The sequence below is a fragment of the Hibiscus syriacus genome, unplaced genomic scaffold, assembly GCF_006381635.1.
Source record: "Hibiscus syriacus cultivar Baekdansim isolate YM2019G1 unplaced genomic scaffold, ASM638163v2 tig00110154_pilon, whole genome shotgun sequence".
NCBI classification, from domain to species: domain Eukaryota; kingdom Viridiplantae; phylum Streptophyta; class Magnoliopsida; order Malvales; family Malvaceae; genus Hibiscus; species Hibiscus syriacus.
The window spans coordinates 116,146-140,620 of NW_024062605.1; the positions used below are offsets into that span (position 1 = coordinate 116,146).

Below are 24,475 nucleotides of genomic sequence, written 5' to 3' on the forward strand. Positions count from 1 at the left end.
ATCAGTACGCATTTTATCTTTTTCATACAATTTAAAACAAAAACTAAAACTAAATAGTACAAAATTATTGACATATTTGTAACACACGTTATATATGAAAAAGAAGAAGCAGATATACAATTTTTATACTGTTAGGTACGATGCAAAAGCATATAGGTCCACCAACAACTTTATGTGTTGGATTTTAAAAAAAAAATGAAGCATTAAATAATTTTGACTTTTTATTGGCTTCCTCTCAATATAGTCATCTACCATATTATTTTATGAACTAGGGTTTTTTATGAAAGACGCCGTGCACTCATATGGTCTTCTCAATTTGCCTGAAGACGTCATGTAGTCGTGAAGTCTTCTTCATTTACCTGAAGACGCCATACAGTCATGGAGTATTCATATTTAACTCGAAGACGCGTGAAGTACCTAGCGTCTTTAGTTTGGTACTGTTCAACTAACCCTAGATGGGAAAATAATCTCCGGACATACTTATTAAGAATTAAAAAATCTCGCTTACATTATCTTACCCAATTCTCCCTTTTTTTCGATGACAGCAAAGACATAGCTTTATGTAGTTTCTCCAACCCTGCCCAAAGAAAAATGGCTGTATATTATCTTTGCTTTTTTATTCCACAGAAACTCAGACGCCAGTCTTTGCATTTTGGTGAAACCCTGTTTTTCCAGTGTTGTATGCCCATTTCCACCCATTAATTCAATCTCAAAGCTTTAGCTTTTCCATTAATGGTGTAATTTAAGCAAGCAAACTTGAGATTTATTTTACATCTGTTGATAGGAGGCCTCCCAACCTCTCCAACATTAGATTGTCGCTTTGAGCTCATTCACTCTTTATTTAATTTTCCGTAAAAGAATGGTCACAGTCTATTTCTGACATGCTAATCCGAGTTTGGACAGTTATAATCTCTGACATGCTAATCCGAGTTTAAATTCTCGTAACAAGACAACGGATAATAAGGCGGGAATCTCGCGAGAGCTAATCGCATAATTCTTCTGTTATAGAACAAAACAGAAGGCATATGGTAAATAATAAAACAGCTTTGATGGATATAAGGAATAATAAATAAATAAAAGTAGCAGTAATTATTTTTTGTTTTATTGGTTCCCACGTGTCATTAACGTGGACCCACAAGGCACAAGTGAAGGGGATATGGTCAAAGACATAGGGTCGTGTCAGATCCAATAGCAAGAAGAGAGAAGGGGGGTTGCGAGAATTAAGGCAAAAGAAATGATTTTGCAATCCATTGCTTTATGATTGACGCTGACAGCGCTGCAACGTAGCAGCAGCTGCAACAAAGTAAAAAAATAAATTAATTAAAGGGGCAGAGTGAAAAGCTCTGTCGTTTCGTTGGAGTAATACTAAAACAACGGGCAACACGGGCAGTGTGATGGCGACCATACGGGCCTTTGCCCTTCTAAAGGGCAGTCGTGTCTTTATCTGCCCGGCACTTAATATGGGCTCTTATGTACAAATATAGAATAATTACAATCTACAGCCTTATCTGTCTTGCCATCTAAAAGCTTGTTCCTTTGTACCCATGTCTAGATGAATCAAGTTTTTTTATGAATAATCTCGGGTCATTATAATATGTTATTTGTTTTAAAAAAAATTAAATATCGATAACACATATATCTTGTGAATCTCACAAATGTTCGTACTCGAAATCTCTAAAAAAATAATATAATCATTTTTATAATTGAGATCGCTTAATGTACCCTAGTTGCATGGACTCGAATGTCTTTTAACATGGTTTTGATTTTCTAGTTTTATGGTTTTAGAAATTAAAATTATTGTACCTACACTGTAATTTTATAATTTCCAAACCGGTTAAAGAAAATTTATACTATTTGATATCTCTCCTCCATTGAATGAGAGAGAACTTTACTTTCCCCGGTTCAAGATATAGGGATGAATAGTGAGGAGTGCAAGGGCTTATATTAGGGACAAATGCATCCAAATAGTTAGTAATATAACTTTATAAGTTCACATCTTCGATATAAAATTTTGGTCATTCTTGTCCATATAGATGCATGCAAACAAGATCTTAAACATATATAAACAAAACAAGCCTTTTTTTTGTAATGGGGACCAACATTAGTTATGTGCATTAAACTCTTAATTAAGGCTTTGATTTGTTCTTTAATTCATTATGCATGTATCTTCCCAAGCTTCTTTGAGTGTATAATTTTATATCTGACACCAAAAGAATATTCCAAAGGAAAAGGTGTATATGTACACATAGGCCAAAGTCAAAAGGCATAGAGAAAAAGACAGTATTAAGTTGTATTATTGTGGAATAATGATACATGTTCATATATGCCATCTTTCAACAACATTTTGTATGATGAGATACCCAAACTTTTAATAAGGAGAAATAAGAGTAAAGTTGGGAATTTTAATAGGAATTGAATGAAGGGATGATGAATTAAATAGATGTGTTGTCAGAAGATATGGGGTATGCTTTAATTGAGAAGATAAGGGTATGGGGTAGATGTCAGGAGCATTCAAAGCAAGATGACGTGACAAATAAATTCCATATTCATTGTAATGTGATCATGTTTTCCATGCATATCATGCATGTGAATGAATGGTAATTGATATTTGCATATCTTGCACTTTAAACCATCATGTATTGGCCACATCATAATGGTCTTTAAGATCACAGTGACATTATAATCACATCTGCAATTTAGAAATAGAAATATAATATTTTTTGAAAAACAAATCATGGTATAATGTCTGTAACATTTATAATTGTATCTGCAATATAAACACCACAATGGTAATTTAGTAGTATGATCAGAAGTATATATGTGGAAGTACTTGTAAGATTCTCTTATTAAAAAACAAACTTTGAAGTTGTGCTAATTAAGCGATTTCAAAGGTCAAGGGATCGTTGTTATCCCTTGAGGTTTTGAGTTAAAGCACGATGTCTCCAAGTATGTATAACATTCATTGTTAAATAACTGAAAGTATTTCGAACAAATACTACTTTTTATTCATCTCAAACTAATAAAAAACAAACTTTGGTAAGAAACTAATCCCAATTGAAGTCTTGAACAAGTTATGCATTGGCCCACTTCTTACCTCAAAGACTTAAAGTCCATAAACATTCAAGACCTGTTGTAGTAGGCCTAGCCGACTTCAATCTGTTGGGTTTAGCCCATTATTTAAAATGGAGGAGTGTCCGAATTCTTATCCATTCTGCCTTTTTCCTTTACCCAGATGAGCAGATGAAGTAAGCAATGGCTGGTGCAATTGCGAGCGCCGGTGCCGTGCTCTGTTTGTCATCGCAGAAGCCGTTCAAACCCCTTCATTTCTCTACAAAAACAAACACTTTTCACTTCTCGAAACCCGAAGTTTCTGCCTTTCCCCGCTACTCTGCGAGAGTGAGACCCGTCATCAGTCCCTGCAACTGTTTCTCCTCCAACACAACCCATTATGAGGTAAAGAAGGAAAGAAAAAAGAGAACTTTTTGTTTCTATGCATGTTTCAATGTACTATCCTTGTTGTCTCTTTCTTCCTTGTTTTTTTTCTGAGCTAGATACACCATGCCGATTAGTTCAACTTCAATTAGGCTTGAAATTTGAATCTAAACGAATCACACCTAGTTGCAATTTGGGTCACAGGAGAAGCAGATTCTTTTGTTGAATTCATGAATTTGAGAATGTTTTCCTTTGATTTCCGGTGATTTTTTTCCATGGAATATGCTGCAGTTCTCTGATGGGTCTTCTGAAGTGGAATTAAGGTTGCAACTTGGTGGCCAAGATGATGTAAGTGCCAAAGATATACTTGTGGATGCGGATGGTACTTCTCTAATTGTTAAAGTCCGGCAAGCCGGGTCCTTCGCCACACTTATCGATACTAATAGTCTGTTTGAGAAAATAAAGCCTGCTGAAACAATATGGTTAGTGGCACTGAGTACGAATGAACTTTATTATTTATAAGATCACTACACATTCTGATTTTCTGTCTTGTTTTAAACAGGTATATAGATGATGATCAACTTGTTATTAGCTTGAAGAAGCAGGATCCGGATCTGAAATGGCCGGATATTAAGGAATCATGGGAGTCATTGTCGGCTGGTTCTATGCAACTCCTTAAAGGAACATCAATCTACATTGTTGGGGATTCCACTGAAATTAACCAAAAAGTGGCCCGAGAACTCGCTGTTGCTCTTGGGTATATGCTCCGCGTTCCACCTGTCCTGTTACATAACTGTTGCATCTTCTTTAAAGTGGACCTCAGTCCTTTTCTTGCATGTCTTCCTAATTTCAGTCGATGAAAAGGAAAACAATCCTTAAGTTCATAACCTCCGGTGACATAGTTATACTCTAGGTTAAATCATTAAAAGCAATAGCTACGTTTACTGTATCTTGATTTGCTTATATAGATGATTACAAACCAACATTTGTTTCATGTGATTTCAGGTACACACCACTAGTTACGAAAGAATTGTTAGAAACTTTTACCAAGCAAACTGTTGATTCATGTGAGTACATCCTTCCACTAAATGTTCATGGATACATACATGATACAGACTAGACTCCAGTTCCCTCTCGCATGCACGGGTACAGACATGATACATGTTCATGGATGTGGGATATGTTTGCCTTTCTTCTCTGTCTTTCCGTGTATGTATGTAGTACTAAAAGTTGATATATCTTACTTCAATAAACGCCACAAGCCTAAAACTATGCCACCCATATCTACATCTATATCTCCATGTAATCTATTATGTTTGGGTTGAATGTAATCTATGTACCATTAAATCTAGGGGTGAGCGTTCAATCGAATCAAATCGAGTAAAAAAATTTTGAGTTATTCGAGTTGACGAGTCCTATTTTATAACTAGAAGTTGACTTGAAATTTTTTGAGTCCAGTTAAGTTGAATTTTCGAGTTTCTGTTTAAATTTAATTGTAAATATTTATAATATTATGATATTATTTAATTCCATTTTAAATGTTTTTGTTATAACCAAATACAATACATATATTTTTCTTCAATTTTTTTCCACATGTGATATACATATATCATACAGAGTCGAGGTACTCGACTTAAACTTGAAAATCAATAAACTAATTACTAAAAATTTCGAGTTATTCAAGTTACTATTCGAGTTGTATATTATAACTCGATTTGAACTTGAAATTTTTTCGAGTCGAGTTTTGCTCACCCATAATTAAATCACCGATGAGAAAGGTAGTTGCCATTCTTAAGCTTCTCTTGTACTTCAGAGTGCAAATTTTTGCAAACCTTTTTCCGCAAATGGACTACTTCGTAGTTCATATAAAATCGTGTTAGCCACTATTCATTATAGGCTTCTTTGTTAAATACTCCTTTTTAAGTTGTACTTTGCAAGGGAAGAAAGTGATTTACTATTCATTATCTGCATCATATTTTCTTGATGTTAAATGACTTCAAGAGCCAGTTTTCTTCGAACTCAGGTTGCTATTTCTTAAGCAGCTTGCATATACTATTGCAGGGGTGCTTACCGAAGGCTCCGACTCTGTGGCTGAAGCAGAAAGTGCAATATTGGAAAGCTTAAGTAGGTAAGGACTATGTTTTCATTTCCTTTTTTTTTTGGTCATTAAGTACATTATAATAAGGGCATCACTTTACTTGTTCTGGCAGTCATGTTCGGACTGTCGTTGCAACCTTAGGAGGGTCTCACGGGGCTGCTGGAAGGACTGCAAAATGGAGGCATCTTTACTCAGGGTTTAGCATTTGGTTGTCACAGACTGAAGCTTTAGGTAATTTTGCATTCGCCTTTTCAGTTTAGTCATCTAGTCATCAAACAATTGAGGTACATACTTACATTGTATAAGCTTTGGTTATGATGTATCTCATTTTAGCTGGTGTGCTAGTTTTCTGTAAAAAGGCCCCTAATACTTGTGGTACCCTGGGAATGTTCCATGGGTTTGGAATCTTGAAGTCAAGGGGGATAACAAGTAGCAAGTAGAATGATTTTGTATAACTTGTGAAGTCTCGGTGCAGATGAGGATTCGGCACAGGAGGAAGCGAGAAGGCACATTGAAGATGGTAGTGTTGGGTACTCCAATGCCGATGTGGTTGTGAAGCTTCAGGGTTGGGATGCTGACCATGCCAAAAGCGTAGCTCAGGCATCCTTAAGTGCCCTCAAACGGTTAATTCTATCAGACAAGAAACTGCCTGGTATATACCTAGGTCCATCCATCCATCAAATGATAGTTGCTACATGTGTGTCATCAGTAAAAAAACAATTGTTATTTTTGTTATTGAATTGAAGGTAAGAAGAGCCTTTATATAAGGTTAGGATGTCGTGGAGATTGGCCAAACATCAAGCCACCTGGATGGGATCCATCAACTGCCACTGATGCTCCACCACCTGCTACATTGCCCAATTGATTATTTTTCTACACACAAATATGGTTGTTAGTAATTTTACTGCTTCATTTCCTTCAGTTTTTCCCCTTAGTCGATCTATATAGAGTTGTAAAGCATTACATTACCAATGGAACCGCTACTGCCACATGAGCACATTGTATCAAATTTAGTGCTGCTGAATTATACGAATTACATATAGTATCAAATAATCAACTTTAATGCTGCGGAAGAAAACGAGTTACAGAGTCAATGGAATTATACACTAGAGCCTGATTTGAAGAAAACAACATTCTCCACGGAACTTTATGTGTATGATCCGACCATGCATGCCTGATCTATAAGTATATTTTTCTTGTACTTGGTCACTCGTCAATGTTAAAAATCAAATTGATATGGTTGATATAGATCATTTCAGGTCAAATTTTAATATTTTTTATCGGTTCGAGTCAATTTCAAATTCAGGTCGTTCCAATTTGATAATCAAACTGGCCATTATAGGTTAAAAATGTACTTCCAGATGATTACATATACTAAAAGGTCCGACATGGTCTCAGATTCAAATCATTATGGGATCAAAAATGTACTCTCAAATCATAACGTGCAATGAACCATGGATTCAGATCATACTTATAGATCAAATTGATTTCAACTCGGTCAGGATCATGTCCGTTCACGAAAACTTCGGATTCATCATCTCAGTTGTAGTCGATTTCAATTTAAGGTCATTGTAGTTTAAATACTCTCAAGTTTTGTACTTCAGGTCTAAGTTTTGATGTTTGGTGGCTTCAGGTTCAAGTCATTTCCAGGTTCACTTATAAGTAGAATGGCCTGAGCTTGGTTTAAAGTAGCAATTCTCGAATTTTGAACCAACTCAATCTCCATCTATATTATCATCACATCTCCGATCTAAAACGTGAACAGTTTCCTTGGTAGACCGGAAGATTTAGTCTCAAGTCCATGGCAACAATTATTTGTAGTATGATAACAATGCAACTCGTCCACATCGAAAGCAACCAAAAAAACACTACAGGGGAGGGGCTAAACGCCACTTAAGCATGAGACAAAAATAAGTCTTCATATTTAGTTTTATGCAAGCCAATCCTCACTACCGGAGCCACCTAGCAATTACGCCATTAGAACAAAATGCAAATCTAAGCCTGAAATTACCTTAATCAAATCAAGTCGACACATTATGTAACAACCACCGAACTGAACAACTCCAAGATCACCAAAACTCAAAGGCTGCCAGGACTCTTCATGTTCTGCCTTGCCAACTCCTCCAAAGCTTGCCTGTTTGGTACCTGCATATCCCCAGAAAACTACATTAATTTTTCATTCTCAAGCTAATAACTCACTCCGTAAAGTTTAAACCTTACCTTGCATTGCAGAGCTGTTATTGTTGATCTCAACAAACTATCTCCAACTATCAATCTTAACTTTTTGACAAAATCATCACGCGTTATCTTCTTTGCCTGACAAAAGAATCCCAAAAAAAAAAACAATGCAAAAGAATCAGAAACCTTATCTTAAAGCATAGGAAACTAACAATAAAATACGTTATTCAACATACCCTGAATTGCTCATAATGATCACTAACTTGTTCCATATCAGTGCGAGGAATTTTGTTCGAGACAGCAGCAAACAACATTGGGAAAGGCATCCAAGGGGATTTAGGAGTCTTTGAAGTGCTTGAACCAAGGCAAGGATTATTTTCTTGGAACCCGCCTGATTCTGAGTTTTGGCGATTAGTAATCCCCTGCTGACAAAATAATATCACAGTGAACATAACTTAAAGTCAATATATATAGTATTATCAAAGGTCCAAACCCACGTATTCAACCAGCAATCATCATTAGCACAGAGGTGGTGTGAGTTGCTGTATGATAAAACATAGGTGCAAGGACAGCCTTGATGCAAAGACTGATAAATGACCCAGCTTCGAAAGACTGCTTGCAGACCAGAGCATTCAGGCACCAGCGTGGGTCCACCAGAGAGTACAATCAGGTCTTAATTATCCTACTTAGGGAAGCATAGCACAGATAAATTACTCACCAATTCACCAGCAGATGACAACACTGGTAAACAACCCTGAAGTCCATACACAGATGCAGTGACGCCTGAAACAGCATGATTAGTCTCACTTCCAATCAAATGCCCTGTGGAAACAACATAAACCTCAAGAGCTAAAGAACTTGAAACATTTCAGAGAAGGAAATATATGAAAGCCATACAGAATTTGCAGTAAGACACAGCCAACTAATGACCATTGGAGTGAACTGTGATCTCTGGAATGAAAAAAGTAAAAGCTCCACCAATAGGAGATATCAACACATCATGGAAGAAGCCTCGATTGTTATATTAACAAACTTAAACTTTTTCCATCCAAGTTTGAAATGGAGATTGAACAGTTGAACCATCAAAATTTAATCGCCATGTTCCATGAGTTGCGTAGAGTTCCCAATTTGATGTTAGATGAAATAAAGGAAGAATGAATATATTCATCAAAGAAACAGCATTCTAAAGGAGAAATATATCACCTTCAGCATTGGATAGTTTGAAACTAACAAAAAACTCTGGATAAATGTGAGTGCTGATATTCATGTTCCAGATAATATAGAACTTAGGATCCTGAAGATCATCCACTCCGCTATCAACATCCTCATTGCTTGGAAAACGTTGTGCACTTCCAGGGCGAACAAGCTCTATCTTTCCCAGTAATACACGACATAATACCATGTACTTTATTCCATTTTCGTCAACATCACAATAGTTTGCACTGAACAGATGAAAGATAAACTTCAATCCACAAATCACCAGGGTATGAAAAAATAGCTTGAAAAAAGTATACAAGATAAAACAGTAAAGTAGCAAAAATTCATCTGGTTGTGAATCTAAAGCAAGTGGGCATTCAGCACCTAAAATGTTTAAGAGATCAAATATAAAAAAACAGCATAACTATCTTCATAGCAGCAAGACGTATAAGTTCAAAATGAACCCAATAAGAATCACTCACAAAAGTTTAACATAGCATTTTCTCTCAATTTCAGTAGAGCTGAATCCATGAAATCATAAATGTGGAAGATGATAATGCTCCCTTTCAGGAGACTTAAAACAAAAAGTAGAAGAACAATACAAAAAGGAGAGTTCGAAAGTCCTTGAGCAATTTAAAGGACAATGATAGAAGCCTATGATTGATTTCTTCCAAGAAAATTAAAACAATAGAAGATTTGCATATTCAAAGAAATTATAACAAGAAAGAAAAAATAGAAACAAAAAAGAACCCCAACCAGATATTAGTAACTTCTGATGCAGCAAGATGAACACCAGAGCCATATATCAGCGGAATCGTGGAAAGACCACAATCCGCAAGCCCATGCATCCTAATGCTAGGTAATGCTGCCTTAGAGCAAGCAAGCCAGGCATATTTAACATTCACATTCCCTCGGTACTTCTTCATAATCTCTATCTGCTTCTGGAAGCGCTCTAACCTATACTTCGATGAAGTACTGGAGCAGGGTTTTACGTCAATAATATCCACACCACCGGATGGGCTCATACCCTTAAGAAACATCATTTCAACAGTTGAAGAATCCAACTGTTCATTCAACTCTATATCCAGAAACTCCTTTTCAGGGACCAAGTTTAACCTTGCTTGTTGAATAACCTCAACAATTTTGCTGTGTTTTGCATCAGCATCCTTGCTCCAATTATCCTCAACTTCTACAGCATAATTGGATGCAGGTTTCTGAGCAATTTGAACATTTCTAACAAATGAACTTGACTCACCACTACATTCCTCCAACTTTGATTGATCAACACCATTAATGTCAATTTCAAGATGTAGCTTGATCTCAGGGGGGGCATATGATCCAGTGAACATGGATTCATGATCATTCTCAAGTTCATGTCCACAGTCGTGATATGGATCATCCTCTATAGCAAAAGTTTCCGGGAAGAAACAGCCATCTGCCTCATCAATCCAAGCAATTGGTTGTTTCAAGCCAGTTTTCTGATCCAATCGGAACATATGCAGGAAATCTAGCACAAAAGATTGGCCATCTTTCTCCAGCTCAATAAATGGCTTCTTTGTTTGGAGTTCTTTCCTAATTGAAGCAATGAGATCCTGGGGGAAATCAGTCCATTCACCTTTCTCAAAGAACATTATATGCCTTGGAATGCCTGTTTTCTTAAAATTTTTATAGCAAAGCAGTAAAGATCTTTTCAAAGGATGACCACATCTAACAACTTTGCCTTCGTGATCCTCTAATCTCCTCAGCTTGCCATGTTTCTGGGACGGTAAACTCAAGCTGGCCAAATGTGGTAATATCGCATGCGAAGCCCCAGGAAAATATTTTGTATGCTGCGCAGCCCGCTTTCTCTTCCTGCCGTGCAGAAACCGGGGCTTACTATCCAATACCATGGCGTTCCGTGCTTCCATTTCTACCTAGATCAATCCCTATCAACAAGCTTAAAACCAAAACTTCTAACACAAAAACGACTATGAAGGCTAATCTTCTACCAAACCTAAAGAAACTGTCTCCTAAAAGTTGTTATGCAAATCCTGAAAATAAAATAAAAATAAATGTGAGGACATTACATGACATGGATATCAGCTCACAACAAATTTCAGACTGTGCATAAGCAATTCACCAAACAGTGGCTGAAAGAATATCAAACAGAACTCGTTTGAATCACCATACAGCAAAAGGAACATACCTAAAACTGCAGTTAGTGTTGAAGCTGTACATATCCATGTTGTACATGTTCATCGTGTACATGTTCCTTTTCATTTTTTTACTTTACCAGCTATTCATAAAAGGGAAAGCAACTTCCTCATCTACTCTACAGCGTTTAGAAGCCCTGCCTCCTATTGCATCAAACAAGAGCACCTAAGAATATTGTGGCAGAGAATTTGATAAATTATGGTATAACAATTATTTAATCTCATTTTCATTTCCTTCTCTTTAAGCAATCAAATTTATAGACCAAACACAAGGCGATCTAAAATAAACTATAAACTTTTTTCTCAGGTCAGAGTTGGTAACAATATCACTGATTTCATAAACCTTGTATCAGAAACAGCGTTGTCTTAAAAATGAGCCTTAAAAACGCAAAATTGAAATATCTCAAAAACTTAAATCCTAGGCTGATTCAGGTAATGACTCATGAACAAGCAGAGGATTTAGGAAAGCAAGAAAAAAATATCCATTAAAAACAGGTTTTAGGAAATATTTAATTAAAATACGAAAATGTTTTTTCTTGGCTCAAAAAGCAGAGTCAAATCAAAAACAAAAAATAAACATTTTTAGGAAATCTTAATTTCTCGCAAATACTGCAAGATCAACAAAATTAAAATTAAAATCATAGAGCATTTTTTTCTCAAAACAACAAGCTAGAATATCTTTATTGATCCCCCCCCCCAAAAAAAAGCCAATATTCACAGAAATCAACCATAAAAAAAATTAGTCGTTCAACAAAATCAATTCAGCAACCAGCAGATCTCAAGATCTAACCTGATCTATAACGAATCAACACTCAAGAATCAAATCCGGGAAAAATAAAAGAAAAAATAACCCTGAATAATAGAAAATGGAAGATATTACCTGCGACGACATATATTTCGTAGTGATTTCTTCACAAAAGAGGGTTTTCCTTTTCTTTTATGTTTTTTCTCTCTTTTTTTGTTCTTTTGAGAAGGCGGGGGAGAGGGGGGGACGGTGGGGGAGGGGGGCGGGGGAGAGAGAGAAATAAAAAAACCTAACTCGAATGCTATACGACGCCGTTGTACACAACGAAGTGTTTCTCTTATAAGGTCTAGCGTTGACGGAGTTCTCAGTCGGCGGTCCTTTCTTTTCCGTGAACCCTTTTTCTCCTTTTGCATCTCTATCCCTCCAGGGATGGACATCGATCCGACGAGTTCCGATTCGATCTAATTCGATTGTGTCAAGTTTTTTTTAATAAAATTTGGATTCATATCGGATCGGGTAGGATTTTATTAAAGGTGATGTTTTAGTCGGGTTGGATTTGAGTTTAGGATAAAAAATATTCGACCAGAATCGATCCAAAAAATATATAATTTTATCTTATATATTTAAGAATAATTATAATAATATATTTATATAATTTTTTTCAATTAAATAACTATTTTTATTGAATAAAAATAATATTTTTTATTATTTTGAGTCAGATCGGATCAAACTTGAATTTTGTCTCAAAAGATTGGATCTAGTTCAAATCAGATAGAAAATATATATTTTTTCGGATCGAATTAGCTTAACCGAAATCAGATAGAGTTTTAGGAAATTTTACGTGTTTAATTATACTTTTGAGATAAATAAACTACATGTTCTCAAACTATGACTCATATTTTAAATTGATTATTAAATTTCTAAACATCTCAAATTCATTCTCAAACTATAACACATATTTTAAATTGATCCCTAAAACTCTATTATTTCAAATTTATCCTCAAATTATAATCATCATTTTATATATTAGTTCATAAACTTTGTACATTGGACGTTTGGCGGCAGCAAAATCTACTGTAGTGAATGACTTTGATGTCGAGTTAGCTCTAGCAAATGATTTAGGCGATTGACTCATTAATTTATGGTCTAGGTAAATAAAAATCAAATATAATTAAAAGTATTCGACTTTTTCATCATTTAATTATATTTTCTTTGGTGAAATGATATGATTAGAGAAGATATTTGATAAGTTGGGTGGGAACCTACGGACAATAATGTTCAACTTGTCGGCCAAGTATTCGGCCGAAAAAGAAAGGCATTTATTTGGTCAAAAATCAAAATTCTTTATTGCATGCAAATTGATATGCTTTTTAATGGGTAAAATATATAAATGGTCACTGAATTTTTTAGATATTTACATTTAGGTCCTCTAACTGTTAAAACTTACAATATAGTCACCAAACATTTAGTTCATTTGCAATATGGTCCCTGACGTAACGGCCGTTTCACTACCGTTAAGGTAAATTGTATAAATGGTCATTGAACTTTTTAGGCGCTTGCATTTAAGTCCCCCAACTTTTAAAACTTACAACACAGTCATCAGTTACATTCTAAACCCCAAAATCCAAAATATTTCAATTACATTCTAAACCTCAAATTCCAAAATACTTTAATTATATGCCCAACCCCAAATTCATAATTCATTATCAAAATCTATCATAACAAATTGAACTTAAAGCAGTAACCCTAAACCCTCAAAACATAATCATTTCAAAAAAAATTAACCAACTATAAGTGAACAATAAATGATTATGTTGGGTTTAGGCTTATGTTGGACCTAAATACTCAATTAAGTTTATAAAATAGTTGACTCAAATTTTTTTTGATTTGAGTTTATAAAATTTAAATCAAGTCGAATTGAATTGAATTTTCGAGTTTCTGTTTAAATTTAATTATAAATATTTATCATATTATAATATTATTTGATTCTAATTCAGTTCAGTTTATAAAAGAGTTGACTCAAAAAAATTTCGATTTGAGTTTATAAAATTTAAATCAAGTCGAATTGAATTGCATTTTTGAGTTTCCGTTTAAATTTAATTATAAATATTTATAATACTATAATATTATTTGATTCTAATTTAAATAGTTTTTTAACCATATACAATATATATTCTTCTTCATATTTTTTCCATATGTGATATACATATATCATACATAGTCAAGGGACTTGACTCAAACTTAAAATTTAATCCACTAATTACTAAAAATTTTGAGATATTCGAGTTGTATTTTACAACTCGATTTTAACTTGAAATTTTTAAAGTTGAGTTTATGAAATTACAACTCAAAGTCAATTTGTATCAAAATTTTTGAATCAATTCAAGTCGAAAAATATTTTTTTGAATGAATTGAGTATTGTTCACTTATAGTTTGTTAAATCTAACTTTTAAATCCTAAACCCAACATAATCACTTATTGTTATAGACCCAAAATTTAGTATTTAGGGTTATGTTTTGAGGGTTTAGGGTTTTGCTTCAAGTTTAGTTTGTTATGGCAGATTTTGAGAATAGATTATGAATTGGGGGTTGGGCATGTAATTGAAGTATTTTGGAATTTGAGGTTTAGAATGTAATTGAAGTATTTTGGAATTTGGGGTTTAAAATGTAATTGATGATTGTGTTGCAAGTTTTAAAAGCTGGGGACCTAAGTGCAAGCGCTTGAAAAGTTCAGTGACCATTTATAAATTACCCTAACGGCAGTGAAACGGCCGTTGCGTCGGGGATGCAAACGATCTAAATTTTTGGTGACTATATTACAAGTTTTAAAAGTTGAGGGATCTAAATGCAAATATCTAAAAAGTTCAGTGACCATTTATAGATTTTACCCTTTTTTAATATTCTCATGACACCATAACAATAGATAAATATTACCTCACTCTAACATTAGGACCTTCATTCGGTGTTTTTATTTTATGGACAAAACTCATCTACTTTCTCGCCCTTGCTTATTACTCGGTAATTGATGAGTTGTTAATAGAGCCAAACTTTTGGGGACGTTATCCAAGATGGAAAGTGATCTCTTTCTGGTTTTCAATTTTAACAGAAAAATTTCTCTGGGCCTAGATATTTGATACTTCATTAAAAAAAGCCACATACAAATTGCCCAAACGCTCAATAAATCAAAGTTCGGCTTTTTTGGCCCAATAGGGCGTTTAGAATAAAAAAAATTAGGGTTTTACCCATTCCAACTTTTAATTTGTGATCTACGGTATTTACTATAGTGTTGGGGGAACTGGTCACTTTGAAGTGACGAGATATTCTTTTTAATAGACATGGATGATTAGGTCTCACGTGGACCATTAATTTATTATTTTTAAGCGGACTCGTCACGTCGAAGTGACGAGTTTATTAATTTTTATTATCATTGAAAATAAAATAAAATAAAATTTGTTTAAAAAAAGAACTTATCACCTCGATGTCACGAGTTCCTTAAAATGTGATTTATTAATGTATATGTTTGGGATTTTTTTACTCTAAGTTTAAGTGTCAATTTGAGAAAAGTTGTAAAGTTCAGGTACTAATTTACATAATAAGACTATTTTAAATAAATTTATATGAATGAATGTGGAGATTGAATCTTGAGATCAAATCACGGTTGACTGAGTATATTGTTGAGCAAAGCGAGATGATTCATTGCTGTTATAAGAGAGAAGATTCAGCAGAGTGTTACTAGGTCGGGATTTGTGAATTTAGGGCAAAAATGGCGAGAGAAAAATCTAGCAAGGACAATGCACAAGCTCTCTTCCATTCTCTTCGTTCTGCGTATGCTGCCACTCCTCTCAATCTCAAGGTTTCTCTCGCCGTATCCTTCTTTCCCTTTTAACTCTTTATTTTTTTCTAATGATTTGTTTCTTGGCTTTCTAAATACAGATCATCCATCTTCGGAACTTCCTTGATCTTTAGTCACCCAATTTCATCGATTTGTTCTTACGGCTACGGGGATTATAGTTCTTTCGTTTCACATTATATTTCACCCGTCGTAGCAATCTTCCTTTAAATGCACTTTAAAAGTAGATCATTAGAATAGGAAATTAGAAATCGCAAAGGTGTATTGAATGAATTTGATAAATATCATGCCGAACATTTTGAAATTCGACGAAAACCAGCTTACAGTAGAGCGATTACTGTTTACTTATTGGATTAAGGTCGTGCATCTTTTGAACTTTTTGTTTGTTTGTGTAGTATCAGGATAATATTTAATTTAGTTGATTATATGTTCTTAAATCCTGACTTCCATTGAGGATCCACAGGTGGTTTACATGGCTAGTGTGGGATCATTTCCTTTCAATTCCTTTCTTTCTGGGGTGCTTTCTTGTGTTGGGACAGCTGTCCTTGCTGGTAAGTGGATTTTGTATCATGAATGTTTTGCAAGGTAAAAGGCCTATCTGACACCATTTTTGGCTTGGATTGGATGCAGTTTGTCTTCGTATTCAAGTGAACAAGGAAAACAAGGAATTCAAGGTAAGCTTTTTCAAATTCTCCGCGTTACATTCCAGTAGTTTGTGAGGCCGGGGAAGAAAAGCAAAATCAGATGATCTGATTATCCTTATAACTTCAAATTGAGGTGTTCAATTCCTTTGAAGTTGTTTTCCCCCTTTATCGCCCAAGGGTTTAGTTGGGGGAACTGGGCGTTGTATATAGGTGTGAACATCCGACTGCATGCTAAATCCTCAACTTTATAATGCTCATATTAGTTGCTGGATCTAGCACCCAAGCGAGCTTTTGCAGATTTTGTTCTTTGCAATTTGGTGCTCCATTTGGTGATCATGAATTTCCTTGGATAAAATCGTATCACCGGGTTCATCGGACTGCTGTTTTCTCTGCTTCTGGCAATGATTCATATTTATAACATGAATTGAAATTCTTAGGTCATCCAGACTGTAGCTTGTGGGTGCAGCACACGCCTAATCCGGCGGATTGTAGTAGGATTGTTTATTTTTATCATTGGCTAAAGAATTTCAAGATCAGTTGATGGGAAACGATAGACATTTGGGTATCGATTTGCTCATTCTGATCACTTTCCGTTAGACTTTAATGTAAGGGCATTTTGGATTTGGGATCTCTATTTCATGCGTGGTTTGGGAAATTCTAGATCGAAAAGGAAAATCATAAAATTCACATTGAACTTAAATTTGCTTAGAGTACACCTCTACCTAGACCAGATAACTGACTCATGATCTTCTAGGATACACTTGGATGAAACTATCAAAATGTTGCAAGTGATGAAGCAGGAACCTGGGTTCGAAAGCACCAAATGCCTAAATTTTGCTTACAGCCAAGTAGTTGCCACTATAATTCTTAATTGGTGTTCATTTAATTGAAGTGATGCAGCCTTTTATATATATATATATGAGGCAAGATTCATTCGTATCATGTAAAACATTTTAGTTTTACATTATTTTAGTATCGTTGGATAATTAAAAATAAACGGTTGAAACCAATAATAGGAAATAAAAAAATCTTCACGAAAAGAAAAATAAAAAATAATCGCAATCATATATTTTTACTGAATCAAAGGTACTAAAAAAATTGTAAAACTATATTGAAAAGAAAGGGATTTATTGGTAGGTCACCCGTAATGGTTATATTACCCTATAAAGGAACCCCTTGGCAGTAATGTACGGACTTTAGGTTAATTTAAACATTATAATTTTTATCTAAAAATGTTTATGGAAATTATACAATGATGATCGATAAATGCGATGTTAGATGAATTTATCACATAGTAGGATATCAGTCTATCGAATTGTCAATCTAATGTCTTAATATGATGTAATTTGCTTCGGAAGGGTAAACTACATTAATGACCACCCAACTATTGGGTTGATCTTGAAATGACCACTATTTTCAAATTTGCATCAATATGGTCATTGAACTATTTAAATGATTTTAATATAATAACCTATCGTTAACATTTAACATAATTATTTACGTGGTAGTTAATAAAATTGGTATAATTAGGACACAAATCCTTTTAAAATTATGTATTCACAACGCTAGAACCTTGCCTTGTTTTCTTTCATTTTGGTCACTACTTGTATATGATTTGTTTTCTTGGATTTTCATTTAATGCAATTTCATCCTTGTCACACACTTAATTTTTAGTCTAATTTAATTTATTACTAATTTATTTATTTATTAAAATTTTAAGGGACCAAATTAAATAATTTTGGAGACTTGAGGCCATCTTTCGAATTTCTCGAAAGTTCAAGGATTCAACCTTGATTTTGACCACCCCATCTATGCAAAAAAAAAAGTTGAATTTTTCCAAAATGTACTATATTATGTTTTTCGACGTCCTGAGTCCAAATCTGAAGTTCGTTCTACTAAATTCAAACCCGAAAAGTTGCTTTTCAGTGTTTTACCTCCTGATTCGATTCGTTTTTCCGATTACATTATGTTTATGATGTAATTTCCTTTGTTATGTATCTGAGATGTTTTGGGGTATTGGATAAAGTTCAAATGATCGATTAGTGTAGCTCAAAAATCGAGGTAATACTTTACTACATTATGCATAGTTTATGGTACATGTTGGTAATTGATGGATGCATGATTTAAAATGTTTGATCTAGTAAATCTTGTTGAATATTCTTAGATTCGTACTGAATATGGTAAAAAGATATTAAATTTGTTAAGACTTGATCGAATTATTTAAAAACTGAAAGATTGATAACGAATAATTTCAAGGTTAGTGATTAAGTGATAAAGAAATTAACCTCTAGATCCGTAAACTTTGATTATTTCTCGTTAAATAGTTTTGATGCCGGAAATACGAGGATAAGAAGTTACAAATTACCCTTGTGAGATAAAAAAGACATGAATTGACCCTAAAAGTGGAAATAACGCTAAAAATGTCATTCTTGATCCGATAAACTACTAATTCACTTGTAAAATACTCGAGGTATTTAGTAAACTCCTGATAACCATTTTTAACTTTTGGTAGGACAAAGGACTTACAATTTTCGATTTTGGAATAAACACTAGATGATTAAATTATTAAAAAAAAGGCATACAACTTAATCGAAAGAAATGATCTAAATACTCTCATGATCTGGAAATAGGTGGATGTCATTTGATAAATTCAGGAAATACCAATAAATCTTAGTACTTCCCCTTAAGGTTTGGAGCACGACCTAAATGTGTTGGTCATTATGGATACAGTTGCAATACAAAAATAAATAATATCATCGAAATATATGAATGTCCAAATGAGATATGTTTCAATGGTGATTAGATGGTGATCAGTTCAACTAGTGCATTCAATGTTAAGAAGTGAATATTCTGAAAGATATCGGCTAAATGATTAATGAGTATCATAGTCATGAGATCTGTTTAATTCGATTCAAATCAAAACCCTGATAATTCGATATAAATCCTCGATACTATAAATTATCATTTTACCCTCATTGGTTTAAGTTACTAAGAATTATTCTGGAATTGTGTTGAGTTAATCGATCGATGAAATCGGCCAAGGGAGGGGTGAATTGGCAATAAAAATTTTGGTGGAAGCTTTTGCAGAAAATTGAAAGTAATTGCACAGAGATTTACAGTGGTTCGACTTTATCAACCAAAGTCTACGTCCACTACCTTAGCTATCCACGCTAAGGATTTTCCAATAAATTCACTAATTTTTTCTTTCTTTTGAGGCCAAAGAGATAACCTTACAACTCCCTCAAGAATTATACCCCAATTCTTGAGAACACTTTTTCTCAAAGAGAAGATTACAAATTTCGCAAACTTACAAGAAAAACCTCACAAGGTAAGATGTTTGCACAATTCTAGAACAAAGAAAGAACACTCAAGAATAAATATAATTGAGCACAATAAGTGTTATTGAAAGCAAAATGAATATTGAATGAAAAATAGGCTTGAAATGCTCAAACTTGAGGTTTGATGCTTTCTCTTTGATTATCTCTCGATTCTAGTTGCTTTGATGTTTCTTGTTGTTGATCAATGGATTTTAAGATTGTTTAAATACACCTTGAATCACTTCTGAACGTTAGGGGATCATTAATGGAGTTTTTGGAGCCGTTTAAGTGTGAAAACAATTAATATTTTTGCTTGGAGCGTGGGGGGAATCAGTTCCCTAAGTGTAAAATTCAAATATTCGACCGTTGAACAGTAGGGGGAATCGATACCCCCTGGGGGGGAATCGGTTCCCTTTGGACAAACTGTAATTTTTGGCTTTGAAACGGTTCGAAAAACTTTGTAAAATTGTTTTGAAATTATTTTAAGATTAAAACTTAATTTTACACTTTAGTAAGGATTTAAAATGAACTTTAAAATACTTTGAGTAATATTTTGATATTCAATTTAATATATCAAATATGCTTAGAAAAATCATTTTCAAAATTAAAATTCTTTTAATTTAATTTGTTATATCGAAACATCAAAATGTTTTCAACAATCTCCCCCTTTTTGATATAACAAAACATTTTAAGATTTTCTAATTTCAAAATGAATTTTGATTTTGAAAAATACTACTCCCCCTTACTTTAACACTTTCTCCCCCTTTTTGTTAAATCAAAAAGATCCTATAAAAACATTTTAAACAAGAATTTTGAAAAATGTAAGTCAATTGATTTATTAATATAAAGCTTAAGCTGCTAAGATCACAATCAAAAGAGAGGTTAGCCATTAGTTTCATAATCAATATTCATAAACATGTAATGGATAATTGGTCATATATGTCTAAAGATGCAAAATAAACACGAAATCCAAATCAAATGTATTAAACATAAGTTCGAACAACCAAAAAATAAACAATTCAAAAGCATTCAAAATGTTTTAACAATAATGCAAATATCCAAGTTCAATCCAAACAAGCAAAGAAAAGATCAAAGTTCAAGCATTCGTAGGAGGATCGGGAGGAGGGAAATGAGTTCGCATAGCTTCCATTTCATGAGTGAGTGCATTAATACGAGCGTTGGTTGTTTCATTGTTTGCACGCATCTCCCGGAGAATTTCAAATTGTTGAGCTTCCATAGTCGAGAAGTGAGTTTCTATAGAAGTGAAGCGAGAATCCAAGGATGCATAACAGAAATCAAATGTCTCCATAAATGATTGAAAATATGGAGGCACTTGATCTTCTTACTGAGCTTGTTCCTCGTGCTGCTCCGGCTCATCGTCGGCTTCGTCAATATCTTGCATTAATTGTTCAAGATCGGGATCGTCATAAGCTTTTGGTGGAGCTTGTGAAGAACTAGCTCCCGGAGTATTCTCAGAAGATCGAACCCATTCACCAGTTTCTTTATTCTTTATCTATCCCGCTCTCGTTAAGGAAAGAAGATTAATTTGTTTTTTGAGAGAAAAGACGACATCTAGACCAACTCTAAGCCCGACTTTAGAAAATAGATTACTCATAATACAACCGTAAACTAGAGATGAACAGAGTTTCTTATTAGGTACAAGATTTACGGTTTCAACAATTTTCAGCAAAAATAATCTGAGGTAGGTTTATTTTAATATTATTTTGGAAACAATGTAACCGCCAAAGATCTAAGGCTCTAAGAGTTGAGTAATGACCTCTGGATGGTCGAAACCACCAAGAAATCATTAGATGAAGAAAACGATCATGAAGATCTAAGACACTCGCACTATCCCTTCTTTTATAACGAGAACCTAAAAACTGTTTTTCATTTGATATACCATCATTATCTAATCCTAATTTATTGGCTATGTAAGCCGAGTCAAGATGAAATAATTGTCCTAGGAGATAGGAACGAACTCTTATGGTTTTGGTTTGAGCTCGGTTTTTAATACAAACGGCATTAGAATAGAAGATGCGAATAAGTTGATGGTAAACTATAGGTTCAAGGTCACAAAGTTTATAAAATTTCCACTCTTGTAAAAGAAGAAGATATCTAAAATTGATATCTATCATAGCTTGAAGAGATGGGATACGTTCTTCTCTAATTTTGTAAGAGTCAAAATACTGATAATACCAAAAACGATGATTTCTAGGACCAGGATGATTGAAGCACGAGTTTTGGATAGTCATATTAGGATCAACGGGATTAGGAATAGGAATTTTAGGAATAGGAGGAGGATTTGGAGGTGGATTTGGTTGTTGGTTTGAACGACTAGATGAAGACCTAGCACGTTTAGGATTTGATATGGTTTAAGAAAATCGGAATAGAATGAATAACCTGCAATTATAAAACACATGTACGCAATGTAATCAATCCCAAAACTCAATTGAGTCCTCAATAATTCAAGGTTCTCTAAACCAATCCTAATGGGCAAAGTTTTTTTGAAAAACTTATTGAAAAATAAGGTTTTGAAAATCAATATATGTATAGTTTTCATAACAAAAACATAATTCAATCAAAACACAATAATTTGAAAAATAATTTTTTTTATTTCGAAAATTTCAAAGAATTTTGGAAAATTCTTGTGTTTTTGATTAAATTAGTTGTAAAATCTAGTTTCTAATCACTAAACAATCAATTCCCGATCACTATTTCAATCTAGAACTAATTAAAACTAGTTCTATGTTCAAAATTTGATAAAATAGAAGTTTTAGAAAAATACCTTGAAGATTTTCGGATTTTGTGAGAATGTGATGATTTTTGCACTAATTTGATGATTCCAACAGGTTTAGGAGAAGATATTTGAAGTAATTCCGATAATAAACGTTGTTTTTTGAATCAAAATGGTGATTTGGGGAGAGAGAAGAGGAGAATGGCGAAGAGAAGATAGGGTTTGAGAGTAAAGAAAAAAAATTCTGGTGTTTAAAACCAGAACCCATGGGGGTATCAATTCCCCTAAGCCCTATAATTCAAAAATTTGTATTTTAAACACTCAAAATGCTAAATTAATCTTCTCTAGTGGTATTGGCAACTCATATATAAAAAATTAATTATGTTCAATCAATTAAATTAATCCTTAAACTACATTTGAACATAAAGTTAATTTTTCATCAAGAATCATAAACCCCCCAACTAATAGCAATGAATGTAATCAGAAATTACTATTATAAGCATTTTTCATTTATTCTTTAAAGTACTAAGATTATTTTAAACACTTAGTGAAGATAGGTCAGTTAAACCTAATTCTCTCCTAAGTGTCCAAAAACGTTCTTTGTCTAAAGGTTTTGTAAAGATATCCGCTAATTGATGCAAAGTATCAACAAATTCTAGAACTACATCTTCCTTAGTGACATGGTCTCTAATGAAGTGATGTCTTATTTCAATGTGCTTAGTTCTAGAGTGTTGGAAGGGATTTTTAGTGAGACAAATAGCACTAGTATTGTCACACTTGATAGGAATGGTACCTACTTCAATTCCATAATCAAAAAGTTGTTGTTTCATCCATAAAACTTGTGCACAACAACTACCAGCTAAAATGTATTCGACTTCAGTGGTAGATAATGCAACACAATTTTGTTTCTTTGAAAACCAAGAAATCAACATATTTCCAAGGAATTGGCAAGTACCGAAGGTGTTTTTCCTATCTAATTTACATCCTCCATAATCTGCATCAGAAAAGGCATGTAAGCTAAAGCTAGAGTCTCTGGGATACCAAAGTCCTAAACTAGGAGTGTCCTTAATGTATCTAAAGATTCTCTTAACAGCTAGTAAATGTGATTCCTTATGGCATGATTGAAATCTAGCACATAAGCAAACACTAAACATAATGTCTGGTCTACTTGCAGTTAGATAAATTAAATATTCAATCATTGACCTATATAATTTAACATCTACACATTTACCTCCTTCATCTAAGTCAAGCTTTGTTGAAGAGCTTATTGGAGTGTCATGAGGCTTGCCATTTTCCAGTCCAAATTTCTTGAGCATATCTTGACGTACTTAGCTTTATTGATGAAGATGCCATCTTTTCTTTGCTTGATTTGGAGTCCCAAGAAAAATGAGAGCTCCCCCATCATGCTCATTTCGAATTCGCTTTGCATTAGCTTAGAAAATTCTTGGCAAAGAACATCATTAGTATAACCAAATATTATATCATCAACATAAATTTGAACTACTAATAAATCTTTACCTTTATGCTTTAAAAACAATGTAGTGACAACCTTCCCTTTTGAAAAACCTTTTTCAATTAAAAAATTTGACAATCTTTCATACCAAGCTCTAGGAGCTTGTTTTAAACCATAAAGTGCTTTTGTCAATTTAAGAACATGATCCGAAAATTTTGAATCTTCAAAACCTGGAGGTTGTTCCACATACACTTCTTCTTTTATAAAACCATTTAAAAATGCACTTTTAACATCCATTTGATATAATTTAAATTCATGAAAACATGAAAATGCTAATAACATTCTACTTACTTCCATCCTAGCTACGGGAGCGTATGTTTCATCATAGTCTATGCCCTCTTCTTGAGTATACCCTTGAGCAACAAGTCTATCCTTGTTTCTCACTATATTACCACTCTCATCAAGCTTATTCCTAAATACCCATCTAGTACCTACAGTAGATTTATTACTAGACCTTTCAACTAATGTCCATACTTTACTTCTCTCAAATTGATTTAACTCTTCTTGCATAGCCATAATCCAATGTTCATCATTTAATGTTTCTTTAATATTCTTAGGCTCTATGCATGAGATAAA

The 24,475-nt window shown here is 33.8% G+C and overlaps 2 protein-coding genes and 1 long non-coding RNA gene across 4 annotated transcripts; 2 read left to right on the forward strand and 1 right to left on the reverse strand.

The window, feature by feature from the left end:
- The first annotated feature begins 3,227 nt into the window (after positions 1-3,227).
- Positions 3,228-6,560, forward strand: LOC120215702 (probable inactive shikimate kinase like 2, chloroplastic). The gene is made up of 8 exons (XM_039213307.1): positions 3,228-3,453; positions 3,724-3,914; positions 3,995-4,189; positions 4,438-4,499; positions 5,494-5,560; positions 5,643-5,761; positions 6,006-6,182; positions 6,277-6,560. The coding sequence occupies exons 1-8, from the start codon at positions 3,253-3,255 to the stop codon at positions 6,393-6,395; spliced, it is 1,131 nt and encodes a 376-aa protein (XP_039069238.1). The 5' UTR covers positions 3,228-3,252; the 3' UTR covers positions 6,396-6,560.
- A 772-nt stretch (positions 6,561-7,332) lies between these two features.
- On the reverse strand, positions 7,333-12,065 carry LOC120215701 (inactive poly [ADP-ribose] polymerase RCD1-like). 2 transcript variants are annotated; one of them, XM_039213306.1, is made up of 8 exons: positions 11,978-12,065; positions 11,091-11,241; positions 9,662-10,935; positions 8,912-9,150; positions 8,427-8,530; positions 7,945-8,130; positions 7,751-7,846; positions 7,333-7,675 (listed from the first exon to the last, which is right to left on the reverse strand). In XM_039213306.1, exons 3-8 carry the CDS (start codon positions 10,810-10,812, stop codon positions 7,610-7,612), a joined length of 1,842 nt encoding a protein of 613 aa, XP_039069237.1. In that variant the 5' UTR covers positions 10,813-10,935; positions 11,091-11,241; positions 11,978-12,065; the 3' UTR covers positions 7,333-7,609. The 2 variants fall into 2 exon arrangements, with proteins under 2 accessions (XP_039069237.1, XP_039069236.1); XM_039213305.1 differs by having other exon boundaries at positions 7,945-8,133.
- A 3,423-nt stretch (positions 12,066-15,488) lies between these two features.
- LOC120215703 lies at positions 15,489-16,919 on the forward strand. Its single transcript, XR_005524991.1, has 3 exons — positions 15,489-15,694; positions 15,775-16,242; positions 16,322-16,919. It is a non-coding gene; the product is annotated as an uncharacterized LOC120215703 (long non-coding RNA).
- The last annotated feature ends 7,556 nt before the right edge of the window (positions 16,920-24,475 follow it).

What these genes read in the sequence shown, in the direction of transcription:
- LOC120215702 (XM_039213307.1), top strand. Translation starts at nt 3,253, where the DNA reads ATGGCTGGTGCAATTGCGAGCGCCGGTGCCGTGCTCTGTTTGTCATCG. An exon ending in CCAACACAACCCATTATGAG is followed by an intron (nt 3,454 to 3,723) that starts GTAAAGAAGGAA and finishes AATATGCTGCAG; the next exon opens with TTCTCTGATGGGTCTTCTGA. An exon ending in AAGCCTGCTGAAACAATATG is followed by an intron (nt 3,915 to 3,994) that starts GTTAGTGGCACT and finishes TGTTTTAAACAG; the next exon opens with GTATATAGATGATGATCAAC.
- LOC120215701 (XM_039213305.1), bottom strand. Translation starts at nt 10,812, where the DNA reads ATGGAAGCACGGAACGCCATGGTATTGGATAGTAAGCCCCGGTTTCTG. An exon ending in TGTCATCTGCTGGTGAATTG is followed by an intron (nt 8,134 to 8,426) that starts GTGAGTAATTTA and finishes TTATTTTGTCAG; the next exon opens with CAGGGGATTACTAATCGCCA. An exon ending in ATCATTATGAGCAATTCAGG is followed by an intron (nt 7,847 to 7,944) that starts GTATGTTGAATA and finishes TTCTTTTGTCAG; the next exon opens with GCAAAGAAGATAACGCGTGA.